This window comes from Micropterus dolomieu, linkage group LG09 (assembly GCF_021292245.1).
Source record: "Micropterus dolomieu isolate WLL.071019.BEF.003 ecotype Adirondacks linkage group LG09, ASM2129224v1, whole genome shotgun sequence".
Lineage (NCBI taxonomy): Eukaryota > Metazoa > Chordata > Actinopteri > Centrarchiformes > Centrarchidae > Micropterus > Micropterus dolomieu.
In genome coordinates this window covers 11,579,745-11,594,504 of record NC_060158.1, presented here as the reverse complement: position 1 = coordinate 11,594,504, position 14,760 = coordinate 11,579,745, and the positions used below count along the sequence as shown (strand labels likewise).

At 43.8% G+C, this 14,760-nt stretch overlaps 1 protein-coding gene across 1 annotated transcript in view; it reads right to left on the bottom strand.

Moving 5' to 3' along the window:
- The window catches only part of LOC123976777 (adhesion G protein-coupled receptor B1-like), a 19,821-nt gene extending 10,600 nt beyond the window's left edge, over positions 1–9,221 (bottom strand). Inside the window, exons 1-16 of the mRNA XM_046059123.1 lie at positions 8,519–9,221; positions 7,437–7,586; positions 7,249–7,347; positions 6,890–7,054; positions 6,249–6,413; positions 4,850–5,014; positions 4,571–4,735; positions 4,368–4,469; positions 4,148–4,254; positions 3,815–4,009; positions 3,575–3,643; positions 2,344–2,452; positions 1,671–1,814; positions 1,497–1,566; positions 1,186–1,288; positions 737–780 (exon numbers count right to left, since the gene is read on the bottom strand). Coding sequence (XP_045915079.1) covers positions 737–780; positions 1,186–1,288; positions 1,497–1,566; positions 1,671–1,814; positions 2,344–2,452; positions 3,575–3,643; positions 3,815–4,009; positions 4,148–4,254; positions 4,368–4,469; positions 4,571–4,735; positions 4,850–5,014; positions 6,249–6,413; positions 6,890–7,054; positions 7,249–7,347; positions 7,437–7,586; positions 8,519–9,221 — 2,555 coding nt within the window. The remainder of the gene's footprint in view (positions 1–736; positions 781–1,185; positions 1,289–1,496; positions 1,567–1,670; positions 1,815–2,343; positions 2,453–3,574; positions 3,644–3,814; positions 4,010–4,147; positions 4,255–4,367; positions 4,470–4,570; positions 4,736–4,849; positions 5,015–6,248; positions 6,414–6,889; positions 7,055–7,248; positions 7,348–7,436; positions 7,587–8,518) is intronic.
- Between the last annotated feature and the right edge of the window lie 5,539 nt (positions 9,222–14,760).

Genomic DNA, 14,760 nt, shown 5'->3' with positions numbered 1-14,760 from the left:
GGGGGGGGGGGGGGGGGGGGGGGGTATCAGGCTGCGGGTGCGTTTTCATTTCTTATCTGTCCTTCACAAGTGTACAAATCTATCTAAATGCAAATGGTCCACCTGTGTATTCTTCAGGAGGGCTGCATGGGCAAGGGCTGATTGATCCAGGCCAGACCACCAGGAGCTCCTTTCATAAGTCATTCAAATGCATGTAAGCATCTTTACAAAGTCCCACGCGCCATAGCCATTAACCTCGGCAGTGACATATGAACATGACTTAGAGGTGAAGGAGGGAGAGCTGCAATTGTCTTTAGATTGACACGATGCGGTGTGACCTATAGGGACGCTATGATGCATTTACTCACTGATGTATGTAATGAGGTTACAAGTGTTGCCTGTGTATTTTTTTCCTCCTCAGGAAGTGGTTCATTTCAAGCGATGCAGGAGATTGCTGGGTTGAAGTAAAGTGTCTCTCAACTAGAACCACAGAGGATCAATAAGATGTCATTTCTTAATTCTGTGTGCTCTAAGTAGTCAGACAGCTAGTCTGATGCTTCTAGCTGGGAGACATTATTGCTCTCTCTGCTGAGTGAAGGTCTAGGGGGTTGAATGTTCATATACAGTGACAGATGCATGACTGAAAGGACCTCGGCTACAAAGCATGGAGATAAACAACAAGCATCAGATCAAGTGACAAGGCCACCCAGGACTAGATGCACATTTAAGTAGAAAAAAATTTGTGGTCAACACTTACGTTTCGCTTTCGTCCCATGAGAGGCATGTCTCATTCACGGTGCCCTGCAAAAGAGAGGAAGATGGTGAAGTCAGTGTTAGGAATATCTGCAAACAAGAAAAATGTGTAGGCTGGGACAGTGTACTATAAACGTGTGAGATGCAACAGCTTGCTGCTGACAGCCACCTGCCCACATTTCTCGCCACCCTCCTCTGTAATACATGCACAAAACTAAAAACAGCATCTTATCAGCTGCAGAGACTAATTACTGCGCATGATTTCTCATCATCGTCAGCTGACCGTTCTGCTGTGATCTTTGATGGTTTTTAACGGACACAAGTAAAAGTCACAGTGTCACTGCAAATGTCAACAAAATGTCAGGCTCGGTGTACTGCAGTGAGCAAACACCCAGAGGGGGGCTGATATTTTTCACAAGGCTCCATTAGCTTGGCTAACCATTAGGGACTTACATTTTGGAGGTGGGGGAACTCGATCTCAACAGGGGATGAGAGGAGAGTCGGGTTGGGCTTGACGATCACTGTCACCACCTTGGAGTTGAGGAGGGTGGTGTTACTGTGGAGAAACAGAAAATTACACAATCAGTGTCGTCCATCTGAGACATTATAGTTGAATGAATTTGGTCAAGGTTTGACATGAGGTATCTGCAAGGCCTACTCATTGCAGTAGAGAGTCTTTCAACAAGGGGCGCCATCTTGTGACGACAAAATATATTTCACGGAAGGCCAGTTACATTCATACAAAAGTGGAGAAATTGAATTACCTCTGGAAGGACATAATAGAAGCAAGGTTTCTGTAGAGGACGATGCCAGTCACAAAAGCATCATTGCCATCTGCAAAGAACAAAATGTCTGCTTAGAATCAAATTCATAACTGACAATAACTGAAAATGACTGCACATTGGTTGATCTAGAAAATTCTGTTTGTTTGATCTTACCAGACTGTTCAATGGAAAGAGCATCACGGGACACTGAGATCTTCTCCTCAGAGGTCCTGACCCAGTCCAGCATACCCCTCCAGCCCTTCACAGGGAAGGTGAAGTTGGAGCTTGTAGTTGTCGGACGCTTGTGGATGCTCAGCACTGAGAAGGACAGAGAGAGAGAGAGAGAGAGAGAGAGAGAGAGAGAGAACAGGGCTTTGTTACTGAACAGCACTTAGCGGTCATCGACTTCTAGAAAGTTTTTTTCGACACTGTGTTAGTTTACAAATTGTCTAATGCCAAGGACATTTTTGTTTCATGCGTCGTGTGTGTCTGACCAGAGTGTCATCATTGACCACTAAATCCTGTGAGAATGTCACCTTCACTGAGCCAAAACGGTCGCACAAGTCACAGAGAGTGATTCAGAGTTTACAGTTATTCTTACAGTATTTGACAGATTGATAAAGCTACATCTGTGTTACGCCAAATATACTTGAACAACATCTTGGAGATGGTACATGCAAGATGGTATAGCTGATGTACTCTGCCAAAGTGATAACTGATGCATTCTGCTGCTGCAGATATGGATATGGATGAGATTAAGATTGATGTACTCTCTGGCTGTAGAAAGGACAAATCATCCTGACTAGACATGAGCAGAGAGCAGCTGGCAGAGGAAATTAGGGCTCACCTAAATTCTCGGTCACTTCATAAATGTCCTGAAAGCCGCTCATTTGCATACCGATCATGTTCACAAAGTCCTCAACAAGGCGGAGGAACTCCTTAATGTTGGCACCCATCTGGATTAAAAGAAAAAATAAGGAAGAGAAAAGGAGGAAGAGTCAAAAACAGGGAAAATAAGGGAAAAGTGAAGGGGCACATTCATGCAATTTACACAATTATTGTAACTGCGGACTTTAGCAAGGCTACAGTGACTACATGCCCATATCTAGATTTCCTATTCTATGTCAGTCCAGCTCATACTTATTCTTTCTGAGTGCTCAGCAGCAGAGTGAAAAAATACACTTGCTGCTATGCAACCTCAGAACTTCCTTAAGGCCATAAATGGGCAGGCTGTTGATTCATACTCAGGTTTTCTTGTCCTCTCACTTGGTAGAAGGGAGGGCTATCAGAGTTGCGTGTCTCTGACGCAGAACTGCAGCGATGTGGGCGCAAGGTGTGTGCTTGTATGCAATGTGTTGTCTGTGTCCCCTTACAACTGCCATTGGTATGTAGGATGGAATAGACGCTCACAGATTGCAAAGTGGGCGTAGTGATTCTCCCTGATTCAATCTCACTCGTTCTCTCTCTCGCGCTGTCACCTTGAAGTGTTCGCTTTCTCTTGCTGCAGTGCCTTGGTAATTCACCCTTTTCAATTTGTGCACAAATATGTGTTTACTCACTGCAGTTGGAGTCTTTTGTCTGTCTAACTTTTCAAAAACTTTCTCATCTTTCTACGTGAACTCGATTAGTAGCAACTGTTTCTTCACTCGATGTAGTGGGCACACTCATTTTATGTGTCATGGACATGGGGAAACAAGTACATCAACAGGTGGTCAAACAAGTCAAAGTTCATTTTGTTTGTTGTAAGAATATTTTATGATCGAATCTAAAATAAAATGTAAAACTAGATGATGATGAAGTTTCAATACCGCTCTTGGTGTCATACTATTATCCCATTCTAATGCAGTGTTTGAGTGAGGTAAATGGCATTTTGGAGTGTTAATAGGTGCAAGGGCACCAGTCATTTATACTCTACCCCATTATTTCCCCATTTTTCACACTTACTTCTCATACACACCCAGACATTTCTCAGTTTCTGAATTTGTCCTGCACACACTCCCATCCCATCAAGTGTGTTAGCATAAAAGACTTATTTTCTCCCCTGCCCGTATTCATAGATGCACCCTCTTATCACATACCAGCTGTGCCTCTTCCCATTTGTCACGATGTTCCTCCTTCAGTAAGTTGCTGATGGTCTGGACATAGTTCTGTAGATCATTAAATGGAGGCAGAGGTGTAAGAAGATACCAATTCTAGCTTATTTAGAAACTATTTTTGATCAGAGAAGCATGATAGAGTGTTACATGATATTATTTTTAAAGATGTACATACGTAACACAATATTAAACCACTCCTTAAATCATAAGATTTCAGTTTACCTCGACATCAGCGTTGCTCAATCTTAGCCTGGTTCCCTTGTACAGTTCAGTGGTGTTCTTCAGGATTTCCATGACGGCCAAGAGGTCGCCGCTGTACTTGGCCCCTTCATCGGAGGAGAATCTCAGGCGTGAAATAACCTCAGCGACCCCGTCTACACTCTGTCCAATCTGCGCTTTGGAGATGTAGTCCCTCGACTACAGAAGAAGAGTCGAGAGGTTAATGTGAATCTTTGACATTCGCTGGTTTGACTTCACCACTGGGAAATTAGCCTTGTGAGGACACAACAGATGAGGCATTTAGCATTTTAATTAGGGTATGTTTTCGGGGCTTACCAGCATCTGAATGGTCTCATAGTTCTTGGAGACACACTTGATGTGAGTTGGGCTCTCCCAGGAGGCAAGACCTACAGCGTCCAGGGTGCACCGGCGCAGAATCAGACCTGTTAGTGAGAGAAAGCACATACTTGTAGTTTGCATGATGGGGCATGATAAACAGTCAAACATGTCCAATGAAAACAGACAAAGCATGTTGCTATCCTCACTGCCACTGTACCTGAGGCATCAGCAGGGCATGCAATGGCAGCCATGTCTCCAGCGGGGGTTTTCTTCCACACAACATCTCCAGTGTTCTGCTCAGGGCAGATCTCATGGGGCTCTATAAAGTTGGAAGGATAAATAGAAGGATAAGAAATCTCTTTTCTTGTTGAATTGTACTGTAGTGTGGCCACGGTTATCCGTCGTATTTAAGTCACTAACCAGGGCATCTCTTCTCATTGCACCGTTTCTGCTCTCCCTTATCACCGAGGCAAGGCTCTCCACCATAGAAAGGCCCTTCACAGACTCTCTGTCTCTGCTGGATGCCTCCACCGCAAGTCTTGCTGCAGCTGCCCCAAGAGCTCCATGCATGCCAGCGTCCATCAACTACAGATAGAGAATATTTCACACCATGAACTCTGGACTGGGATATGTCTAATTCATGTATCTTTTATTTGGGTAGTGAATATTGAATATGGGAAGTTAGATATGTTATTTTACCGGGACAATCTTTCAGGAAGCAGTTGGCTGTCTCCATCCAGGTGCCGTGGCACTCAGAGCCCCCATAGGATGGCCCATTGCACTCCCGTGTTCTCTGCATGGTGCCGTTGGAACAAGAGGCAGAGCATGCGCTCCAGCCTGACCACTCATTCCAGGATCCATCCACTAGAGGGAGGTAGAGGAGCAGATACACAAGAGAGTTGTAGTGAGCGTAAGGACAAGACAGACCCTGAAGCCACAGGCATCACAGCACACTCACTGATGCTATAAACATTTCACATGACCTACTTCAGCTGAGTTTAAGTGAAACAGAAAGTTGGAGCTCGGGTATCCGTCCTCCAAGCATGACTGTATGTGACTCTCAACCTTTAAGATCCACTGTCCTCAAAACTAAAACCATCATTATGGACATTTTGACAATTGTTTAGCAATTATTTACAAAAAATATGATGGTCTCATTGTCCACAAGATTGACCTGTACTAAGACCTATCCTTTTTGTCTTAGTGAGGAGTAATACTACTCTAAAAGTTCTATATTGGGCATGAATGAGAAGAAATAATGATTTAGCCCAAGAAAACACTTCATACTTCACATTTCAAATTTTGGGGTAGTGCAGCCTTACAAAAAGATTAAATAACTTGTAAATAGAAAAAAACACAATCATTATTGGAATTAAAGTAAGATTGGTCAAAATAAAAATTTTCATTATGTTAAATTGGCTATTAAGGTTGACTCAATTTTCTAAGCCTTTCAATCTCAAATGAAATGTGTAATCATCTCTCACTAATGACTTTGCCCAACAGTTTCAGATGTAATCTGTAATTCATTTGTGAAGCACAGAGACATCTGCTGATGGTAGCATGCAACTGCAACGGGGATACTGTTGGATGTATAAAGAAATAACTTGTTGAATAAAATCACACATGTGGTAATGATAACCACCAAACCTGGTGTGGAAAAAAGTACAATAAATTGCAGCTATGATTTCAAAATGAGTTAAAATCTTTCAGCACACGAGTAGGTGGCATAATACCAAAGAACTAAGCTACACATATATTGAGTGACCATGAGCACGGCATGAGTCACCAGCAGTTATTATACAGCCACTGACTAATGCTCACAGAGGCTTTTATTCTGTGGATTTGTCAGATGTGATGTCAACCTGCTACTGCAGTTGCTGTTTGTGATGGTGGTGATGCCAATAAGTGGTTTAATTAGCTCTCGTATATGAATCAGTTAGCTGAAGGATCAAGTATAATAGTAAAAGAACAAACTGTGATTGCAAATTTTAGGTAATGAAATCTGGTTTTATGTGAAACTTTTATACATCCTCCTGTATATCATCAAATCTAAATCAGCTGTGAAAAGATAATTTAAAATTTAAGATCCCTGTCTCACCTGGGCAGACAGCGATGTTGCAGAACTTGGTTTGTCTTGTTGGGCCGCGGCAAGGCTCTCCTCCATTCTGAGGCAGCTTGCATGTGCGGGTACGGTCACGATAACCACGGCCGCATGTGGATGAGCACAGGCTCCAGGGGGTCCACTCATACCAAGCACCATCCACTGCACATGGGTAACACAGTGGGATATTTTGATGAAGGAAATAATGGTTTGTTCAAAAAATGTGCTACTGGTATTTTGAATTCACTTGAGGTTTATACAGGCTACGCACTAAAGTCTCATTTTGTAAACCCTCCACTAGGTGGGGGAGTTCCCCACCCAATACCTAAGGCACAGTACTAAACATGCAACCTATCAAGGAATTTTACTTGATTGTGAATTGTAACCTCTTTCGCCACAATCCAAATCTCGATGTGTAAAAGCTCAAAAATGTCTCTTTGACTTGCCTGCTTCTCTTTATCTACTTTGCTTTTGTGACTGGCACTGTATAAATGGAAATGATTAAGGGATAATGGCTTTTACCTCTATTGAGTACTTCAAAAAGACCAAGTGTCCCCAACATTGTCGAGATTGCACTCTCTTTTTCTCTTTTCTCCCCCTGTCACGCTCATATCAGAGGGGAGGAACAAGGCACTCACCGGGGCAGACGGCTGTGTTGTTGCAGGGCCGGTTCTCACGCAGGGGTCCTGTACACTGAGTGGTGAAGGAGGAAGTAGCACAGACTCGAGTACGGCTCTGCCCCCCCTCTCCACAGGTGACTGAACATGCGCTCCAGGAGGACCACTCATCTGTCTTTGCATCTACTGTGGAAAAAACATGAAGTTCAGCACACGAGGCCCACAACACTTGGAAAAGTTAGGTAAGTAGTTTTTTGGAGTAAGCGATGTATTTTTTTAAATTCACACCTACAAAATCTGCATTATTCACAAATAAACAACGCCTAACTACATAGCAGTGTGAATAACACCTATTAACCTATCTATCTCACCTATCTCACCTGTTTGGGTTGCAACAACTCCATGTGTAGAATCATCAGCATTGTCTCTCTTCAAACCGACGATGGCTCGCAGACCCTGGCTCCTGTTGCGCTCTTTGCCTGAGAGAATTTGAAAATTGCATGATTATTGCCTTTAATCTGAGCCACCTGCAGCTGAGTGCTCCCACCTAAATGACAGGTGGGCTTACCAATGCAGGGCTGAGGGTTGCAGGCCCGCCCTTCTTCAACTGTTCCCTCGCACACAACATCTTCGGGCTGGCAAGTTCGGCTGCGCACCTGGACTCCACCACCACATTCCTGGCTGCATACTGACCAGCGGCCCCAACCTGCCCAACCCTCTGCAGGGAGAGAACAGAAGAGGAGAGAGACTGAGTAAAGGTTTCTATGGTTGCAAGAAATTATAGTTAAATCGGGTAAAACTTGATATCCCTACTTTATTTGTGCATAAAAGTGTACAAAAGCATGACTCAACCAATACTCCCTCTGTAAACTTCATGTTACAAGAACCGGAAGTGAATAATATTTGTTTTATGTTCAGAGAATGAGCAAGGACGATTCTTTGTGAGCAGAACCAAGCACTCAACAGATATTCCATTTGAAACGGTGATTATTTGCTTTTAACCACTTGGTGTGAACCACAGCAGAGCGGTGTGTGAGGCCGACTGGCACGTTGCTATGACAACCACAAGTGCTGCACTTCCGCTGCCAGCTGACTGTGAGTTCTTTGTGTTCTTTTGAACTTCCCCCTCCCCCCAACCTAATGCACAAACATGTCCTCTGTCTCTCCCTAAAACCCCAGACTCCTTTCCAAGTGTTAAAACCTAACATGACTGCCTAAGACAAAATGCAGAGATGGTGATGTGTGTGGTTCAGGCACTCTTGCCAATGAGGCCAGAAGGTGCAATGACAAATTTCTCTAACACCTTTGATTTACTTCTCATTACTTTGTGGCGGCAGAGTGCACATCCTTTACCTGCTCTGCAGACATGGATCATTACTCCTAGCAGCTCCTAAGACACAAACACTGAGTTCTGGCAGAGCTGGAGACTGCCTGCAGAGCTTTGGGGTCCTGAAGAACATGACCCCCTAAACATCAACAGTCTAGCCTAGTGGATGTGATTATAAAACAACACAACAAACTAAGGGGAACACGCTGTTTTTGTTTGTTTCATTTGTGCTAAAATGCTTGAGATACTTGGTTTTCTTTAACTTTCTTTCATATTTTAAAAAGGTTACTCTGGAGATTAATCAAACCATGTTACAAACTTACTGATAATCTCAGCATCGCGTCCGTTGTCTCTGGGAACAGGAAGGCATTTCTCAACGTACACACCACCCCTGTAACAGCTTCCTGGTGACCTCTTTGGAGCCTCCCAGCACTGGCAAGGTGTGTTCATGATGCCACAGGGATAATCATGGGTGCTACTGGACAGGCACTTCTCCAGCCACTGGCACAGCATCTGGCAGGCAGGCATACTCGGGTTCCTCTTCCCAACGACCAGAAACTCAGCCTTGAACTCACTGACATCATTCTGCCCCTCCACAATCTCCAGGCCGTTTCTCGGTGCCACCTTGCGGATCTGCAGGAACTGCTTGCTTGACTCCAAGTAGGTGACAGTAGTTGATGCATCACACAGCCGGACCACCTCATCAAAGCTTTCCATTCCCAGGTAGGTACGGGAGGTCTCAATGAAGGAGTCGAACTGGAAGGTCCTGATCTGGCGGGGCACGCAGGAGTCAGTTGGTTTGGTGATTTTCATGTAGACGTTGTAGCGGCGAGGATCAGGGTTCTGCAGGGTCCAAGAGCATGGTGTGGAGGGCAGGGTCGTCGTAGAGGAGAATACACCAAAGAAGCGACTCTGTTCCAGGGTGGCACAGGTGGCAGAGGCAGGGCCGGAAGGAGTGCAGGAGGTCAAACCGAAGAAGAGCAATAGGAGGGCCACACAGGGGCCAGTAAGAGCTGACCACGCCATTGGGTCGGCTTAGACAGAGGATGGTGTCGCTTTTGTTTCTGTGATTGCTGTTTTTTTCTTTGACTTCTTTGTTGCAAGTTACTGCACTTCTTTCAGATCTGTTGACGTATCAATGAAACCCCTCTGAAGAATTGTTGGATTTGCAGGTTTTAGTGCATCAGACAGACTGTCATGTCTGTGTGAGTGAGGGAGCTGCACAGAAACAGGGAATGCAAAAGATGAAAAAATTAATTGGCATGTTTCAACACCTCATACTCAGAACATAACACCAGGTACCAAAATGCAGGATAAGACCTTTACCGAAATGATACGCATTGTTTCACAATATTCATGAGATGCATTTTAATTGGACCCATTGTCGAACAGATATTTATGCATCAGGGATTTGCCTCTGATCAGTATCATAGTGTTTCGGGGCAGATTCAATGATCTAAAATGCCCAGTTCTCCGGGACATAATTGCTCTGGCACTGCAATTACAGTCCTTCACAGCAGGCTGGTATCTCCAAGCTCTTGCTCTTTCCTCCCACACACTGAACTGAACCGCGAATCATGTGCGTCAGTCTGACGTCCATAGACGCATTGCCACTGGCAACTACAGACGCTTATGAGTTCTGTTATTTGTGCAATGCACTCCTCCTATTGAGAGGTAAACAAGACAAATGGTTTGTCTGTGTCCGCGTCAAAGTGTGATTACATACCCTGCTGTGGCATCTCAGAAAAATGCTTTGAGAATATTTCATGCATTATATACCAAGCACAGAGTGCAATGAAATATGCATCTAGAGGGACAAATCACTCTTGCATATTAATGCAAATGCATGCATAGTAAGAACCTACTCTATTTATGCATTTTCATACTACTCTGCAGAGAGGCTACATGCATTCAAATCACACAGCCACAGTCCTTTTTATTTTAGATGTTCACATGTTACACATCTTGCAAATGTGCTTTATGCTTGTAGAGACTCTGACCAATGACTAACCCTGCCTGAAGAAAGGGTGCAGAGTCACTATCAGCGTCTCTGTATACAACTGGACCAGCTGAAATAATGAGATGAAAAACAGGAGGAAACACTGTTGCTCAGCAACCTATTTCACACACGTTCAGGGTTATTCTTCTGCCTTTTCCTACTTATTCTTTCCTTTGTCACTGATTAAGTCTGTAGGACAGACCAATAACTTCATCTACTACTAACAAGAATACAGTGGTATGACAATGAATAGGGTGATGTATGTGTGAAAGAAGTCTAAGGTATTATTTAAGGCTTAACAATAAATGCCTATATTTTCTGTATGTGACCGAAGGGTTACTCTTAAAGAAGGGGCAATGCAGAGACGCAGCAGGAAAATTGATGCCTATAGCAACATTCACTTTATGAAGCACCTGCACTTTTCAGGCAGAGAACTCATAATTACGTTCCTCGCATCTCTGTTCCATCTCTCTGCCTCTCTCTAACCCTCCCTCTCCTCTCTGTGAGCAACACAGCAAAGACCTCTGCTTTGTGTAGGTGGGTGTCTCTCCCCCGCCTTGAAACAACCGGAAGCTCCATGAATGGGCATTTGATGAGGCACACAGTGAAAAGAAAGAGGTCCAGCTGTCGTAGGAGAACTCTACATGGTCTCTCACTCCCCCCTCCCGACCTTTCCGTCCCTTTCTCTTCCTTGTCCATTTACGTCGTCAACAATTCTGCAAAACAGGCAGCCTAAATAGTTTGTTGTTATGGTGTTATGAGTTAATTTTATGCTGCTGATCTGTGTGAAAAACAGTAAAGATCTGCAAAACTACCATCAGTGACATGCTCTAAATTTATGTTTGCGTGCACAGTTTTGCAGTAGCCTGTCTCATCACAGATACAGAAACCTTCACATAATTCACATTAAGTGTACAATTAAGAGAAACAAGACTACAATGTAAAGCAATAACAAATGTGCATGCATTTAATGAGATATGACATTGTCACTGGCTGCAGAGGAATGTCCGCAGATATTTAAGTTATTTGCATGACTGCCTGAGCCAGAAAACTGTGAAAAGATATGACAGCCTGAAGACAAACTGATTTCTATTTATCTGATGCATGCACCTGGAAGGCTTGTAGATTAGTTGTATGATTTTGCAGCCAGACTTACATCTGGTGGTGTAACAATTGAGCTTTTCTCCTGGAACGTTGTTCAAGATGGCACTTTTCCCCCTATGACACATTTGTGCCTTGTGTATATATTTGTGAAGGCTACGGATAAATAGATAGACAGGTGATCACAATTTCCTGACCTCATTCTTTTCTTCTGCGAGTTGCTCTCTTTTGCTGGAGCAAACTTAAGAAAAGCCATTTGTGCAAATTAAAGGTCATCCTTCATCCACAAATTGCTCGCGCCTTTTCTTTTGCTGTGCCCGGTGCAGATACTTGCACACGTGTGCAAGAAACTAGACTGCTGGGTGGCTTTGTTGCAAATCCATGTGACAGCAAAAACAACAAACAGCAATACTGAACAAATCACTGCAGATTGCTGACAGCAACACCCTGAATCTTGGGACAGAGTAACAGAAATACCAAGCTATTACTTGTCAGGCACTTAAATTACTTTATCATTGGTATCTTGATGGGGCATGAATATTTCCTTTCTTAAAGAAAAGTGAAACAAGAAGACAATAATAAAATCCACTTTGTCAAACCCTTGATTCAAGCAGACAGTCTTTGTTCAAACAATTACAAGTTGTAAGGCATAATTGCAAAAGCAGCTACAACATATTATATATGCCTGTTACAACTGTATGGTTTTGCATTAAGTGGGTCATAACACTGTAACATCTTCCTAACCATGTCTTCTATGCAATCTAAGAGATACAAGCACACCAGAAAGTGCTATCGAGCAACCTGTTGTCACGATCTAACTTTCTGCAGCGGCTCATTCACATCGCCTCACCCAGCACAATCACAAAGTACTATAGTAGTACTACACTAATAGTAGCATACATAAGCCGCAATGTGGTAGGAGAGCTTTCGGGCAGTTTTATTAGATCTATGAGGAAATAGATACATAGACTAGGTACGATCAGTATTTCTGATATAAATGCAAAAAGCAATGCAATAGAGGCACGTTGCTGGAACATTACAGCAGAGCAGAAGCCGGATGAGAGGCTTGAGTTTCAGCACCACGGAGAGCGACAGACAAGTTAAAACAGACAAATCTGCTAAAACAAACTCATAACTTGCAGGACGACATTCTCATACATCGCTCACCCTCACTCTGCAACTTCCGTTTGTCCGTCCACCAACATTCACACACATTTAAATGTAAAAAGCAAAGGCATAATCATCTCTCCGTATTTCTTACCTTGAAAACGTTTCTTTGAAGTCTTGTCAGTGGCTCTCTAACCGCTCGCCCAGGTTTTGGTGCTGGGTTCAGGTAGCAGCTGCTGAGTGTTCAGTCAAACTCTGACTCGACTCGAAGTCTTCAGATCTGAGCTCTGGCCAAAACTTTCGCAGTGTTTGAAGCCGCGGAAATGATCGGCCAGGTCCAAGCACGACCCCAGACGGGTCGATCCCAAGTTTCAGTGCAGTCCACTCTCACAAGCAAAGAAAAAATATTGACTCTTACCAAACTCCAAAGAGTTTACTACCAACTTTGTTTAGCTGCTATAGCCAGAGAAACTGGTGTATAGCGAAATGACAAATTGGTTTAATCGGAGCTCCAGCAGACAGTCCGCAGAACCAAACGCTGTGGTTTCACTTGTCTTTTCTCTCTAAGCTCCAGGATAAATGTTGGTACTTCTACTCCCGGCTTCGGAGTCTTCTTGCTTGTGGTCTTTGCACTGCAAGTGGGTCCAATCTCAGTGTAGCTTGTGGCCTCCTCTTGGAGGTATATATCCAACCCCGCCCCCCCTGCTCAAGCTGGAGTCAGTGCGTGGATGGCGTACTGAAGTGAATGAGACAGCACCAAGAAGGGGGGAGTCTGCGGGGGAGAAGTGTTCATGTGTGCGCGCGTGTGCGTGTGTAAGTGTGAGAGTGACTGTGTCAGCGCACGGAGGAGGGAGGAGGGAGGTGAGTTTGAATCTGAAGAGGAGGGAGGGACCTGTGGAAGGGAGACAGAGACAAACGATTGTGAACACCAAACTACGCAGATATCAACGCAGAGCCAAAGGTACCGGAAAGAGGATCAGCAGAATCTGTGTGCATGCACAGGGATGAAATGAATAGGCTAGATCAATTGTCTTTAACTGGTTATTAACACAGCGTACCCTGTGAGATTTGCAATGTGCGGACATTGCGCAGAGAGGTTCAGTCATGGCAACGTGGTTCTATTAATATTAATTAGCATATACACTATTATTATGAAAGCTAATTTGTTTATTAATAAGAAACATTGCTGTGTTTATTCATTTCAAATAATACACGACATTTAAAGACAATTCTGCATTCAGGCTCACTCGCCAGTTCATTAAGGGCATGAAGGGATTATCTGCTTTTTAGGGTTAATGAAAGCGCAATCAAACTTATTAAATTATTATGTGGGGTGCTTTGTAAACTCAGCTGTGCAGAAAGCATGACAGTTCCGGCGGCTGTCATAGTGACAGCATCTTCACATCCAATTAAAAGTAGAGGTGCGGTGCAGACAGTGCTGTGAATGCAGGAGAGGGAACACACAGGCGCGCGCTCCCTCTCTCTCTCTCTGTCTGCCTGTCTGTCGCTCTTTCTCCCTAAAACACACACTCACATACACAAACACACACGTGGACACAGGAATAGGCGTCACCTCTCCATCCTTCCCTGCTTCCTCCTCTCTGTCTCTGACTCTCTCTCTCTCTCTCTCTATCACTCTCTATCACACACACACACACACACACACACACACACACACACACGGTCTCTCTCCAGGGATGTGGGCGGATCTGGGTAGTTCTTGAAGTGTGAAAGGGATAACCTAACGTGGGTGTCTGCCTGTTGGTGTAATGCTGAGAGATGAATAAATGAATGACTGCCCAAACAACATGAGTCAGGACATGTAAAACAGAAGAGCTGATTAAGAAGGATCATCAGTCATTGTCTTTCCTCAATACTGCCCCTCAAGGAACCCTGGTGGGAGTGAGGAGTCAGGCTGTGCTTTGTTTTTGTGGCATGGGACATTTTAGATCCCACCTCTTGTTGGGGGAATCACTGTACACTTTACAGAGCAACATTAAAAAGTAATTCAAATGTATTCATCCAGAGGGAAGGGCCAAACCTGACCTAATGGCTTCATGGTTAAGGTGACCTGCAGGAGTGACATTTTATCTGGAAAACATGCTCTATTTTCTGCACATGTACTAAATTTAAACACAACACACATTTGCAGGTTGCTATTACAGAGACACAAATGTGTCCTGAACTCAACTCACAGTAAATATCCTAGATAATGTGTTTCCTGTGTTGATATCAATTCTTGGTCATCAGCATTTACTAAAGTAAAAGTCTTAATAGTTGGGAACTTGGCAGTCTTAAGTGCCTTAAAAGATTTGCTTATACTGTATATATTATTTTTCTGACAAGTTCATGTCAAAT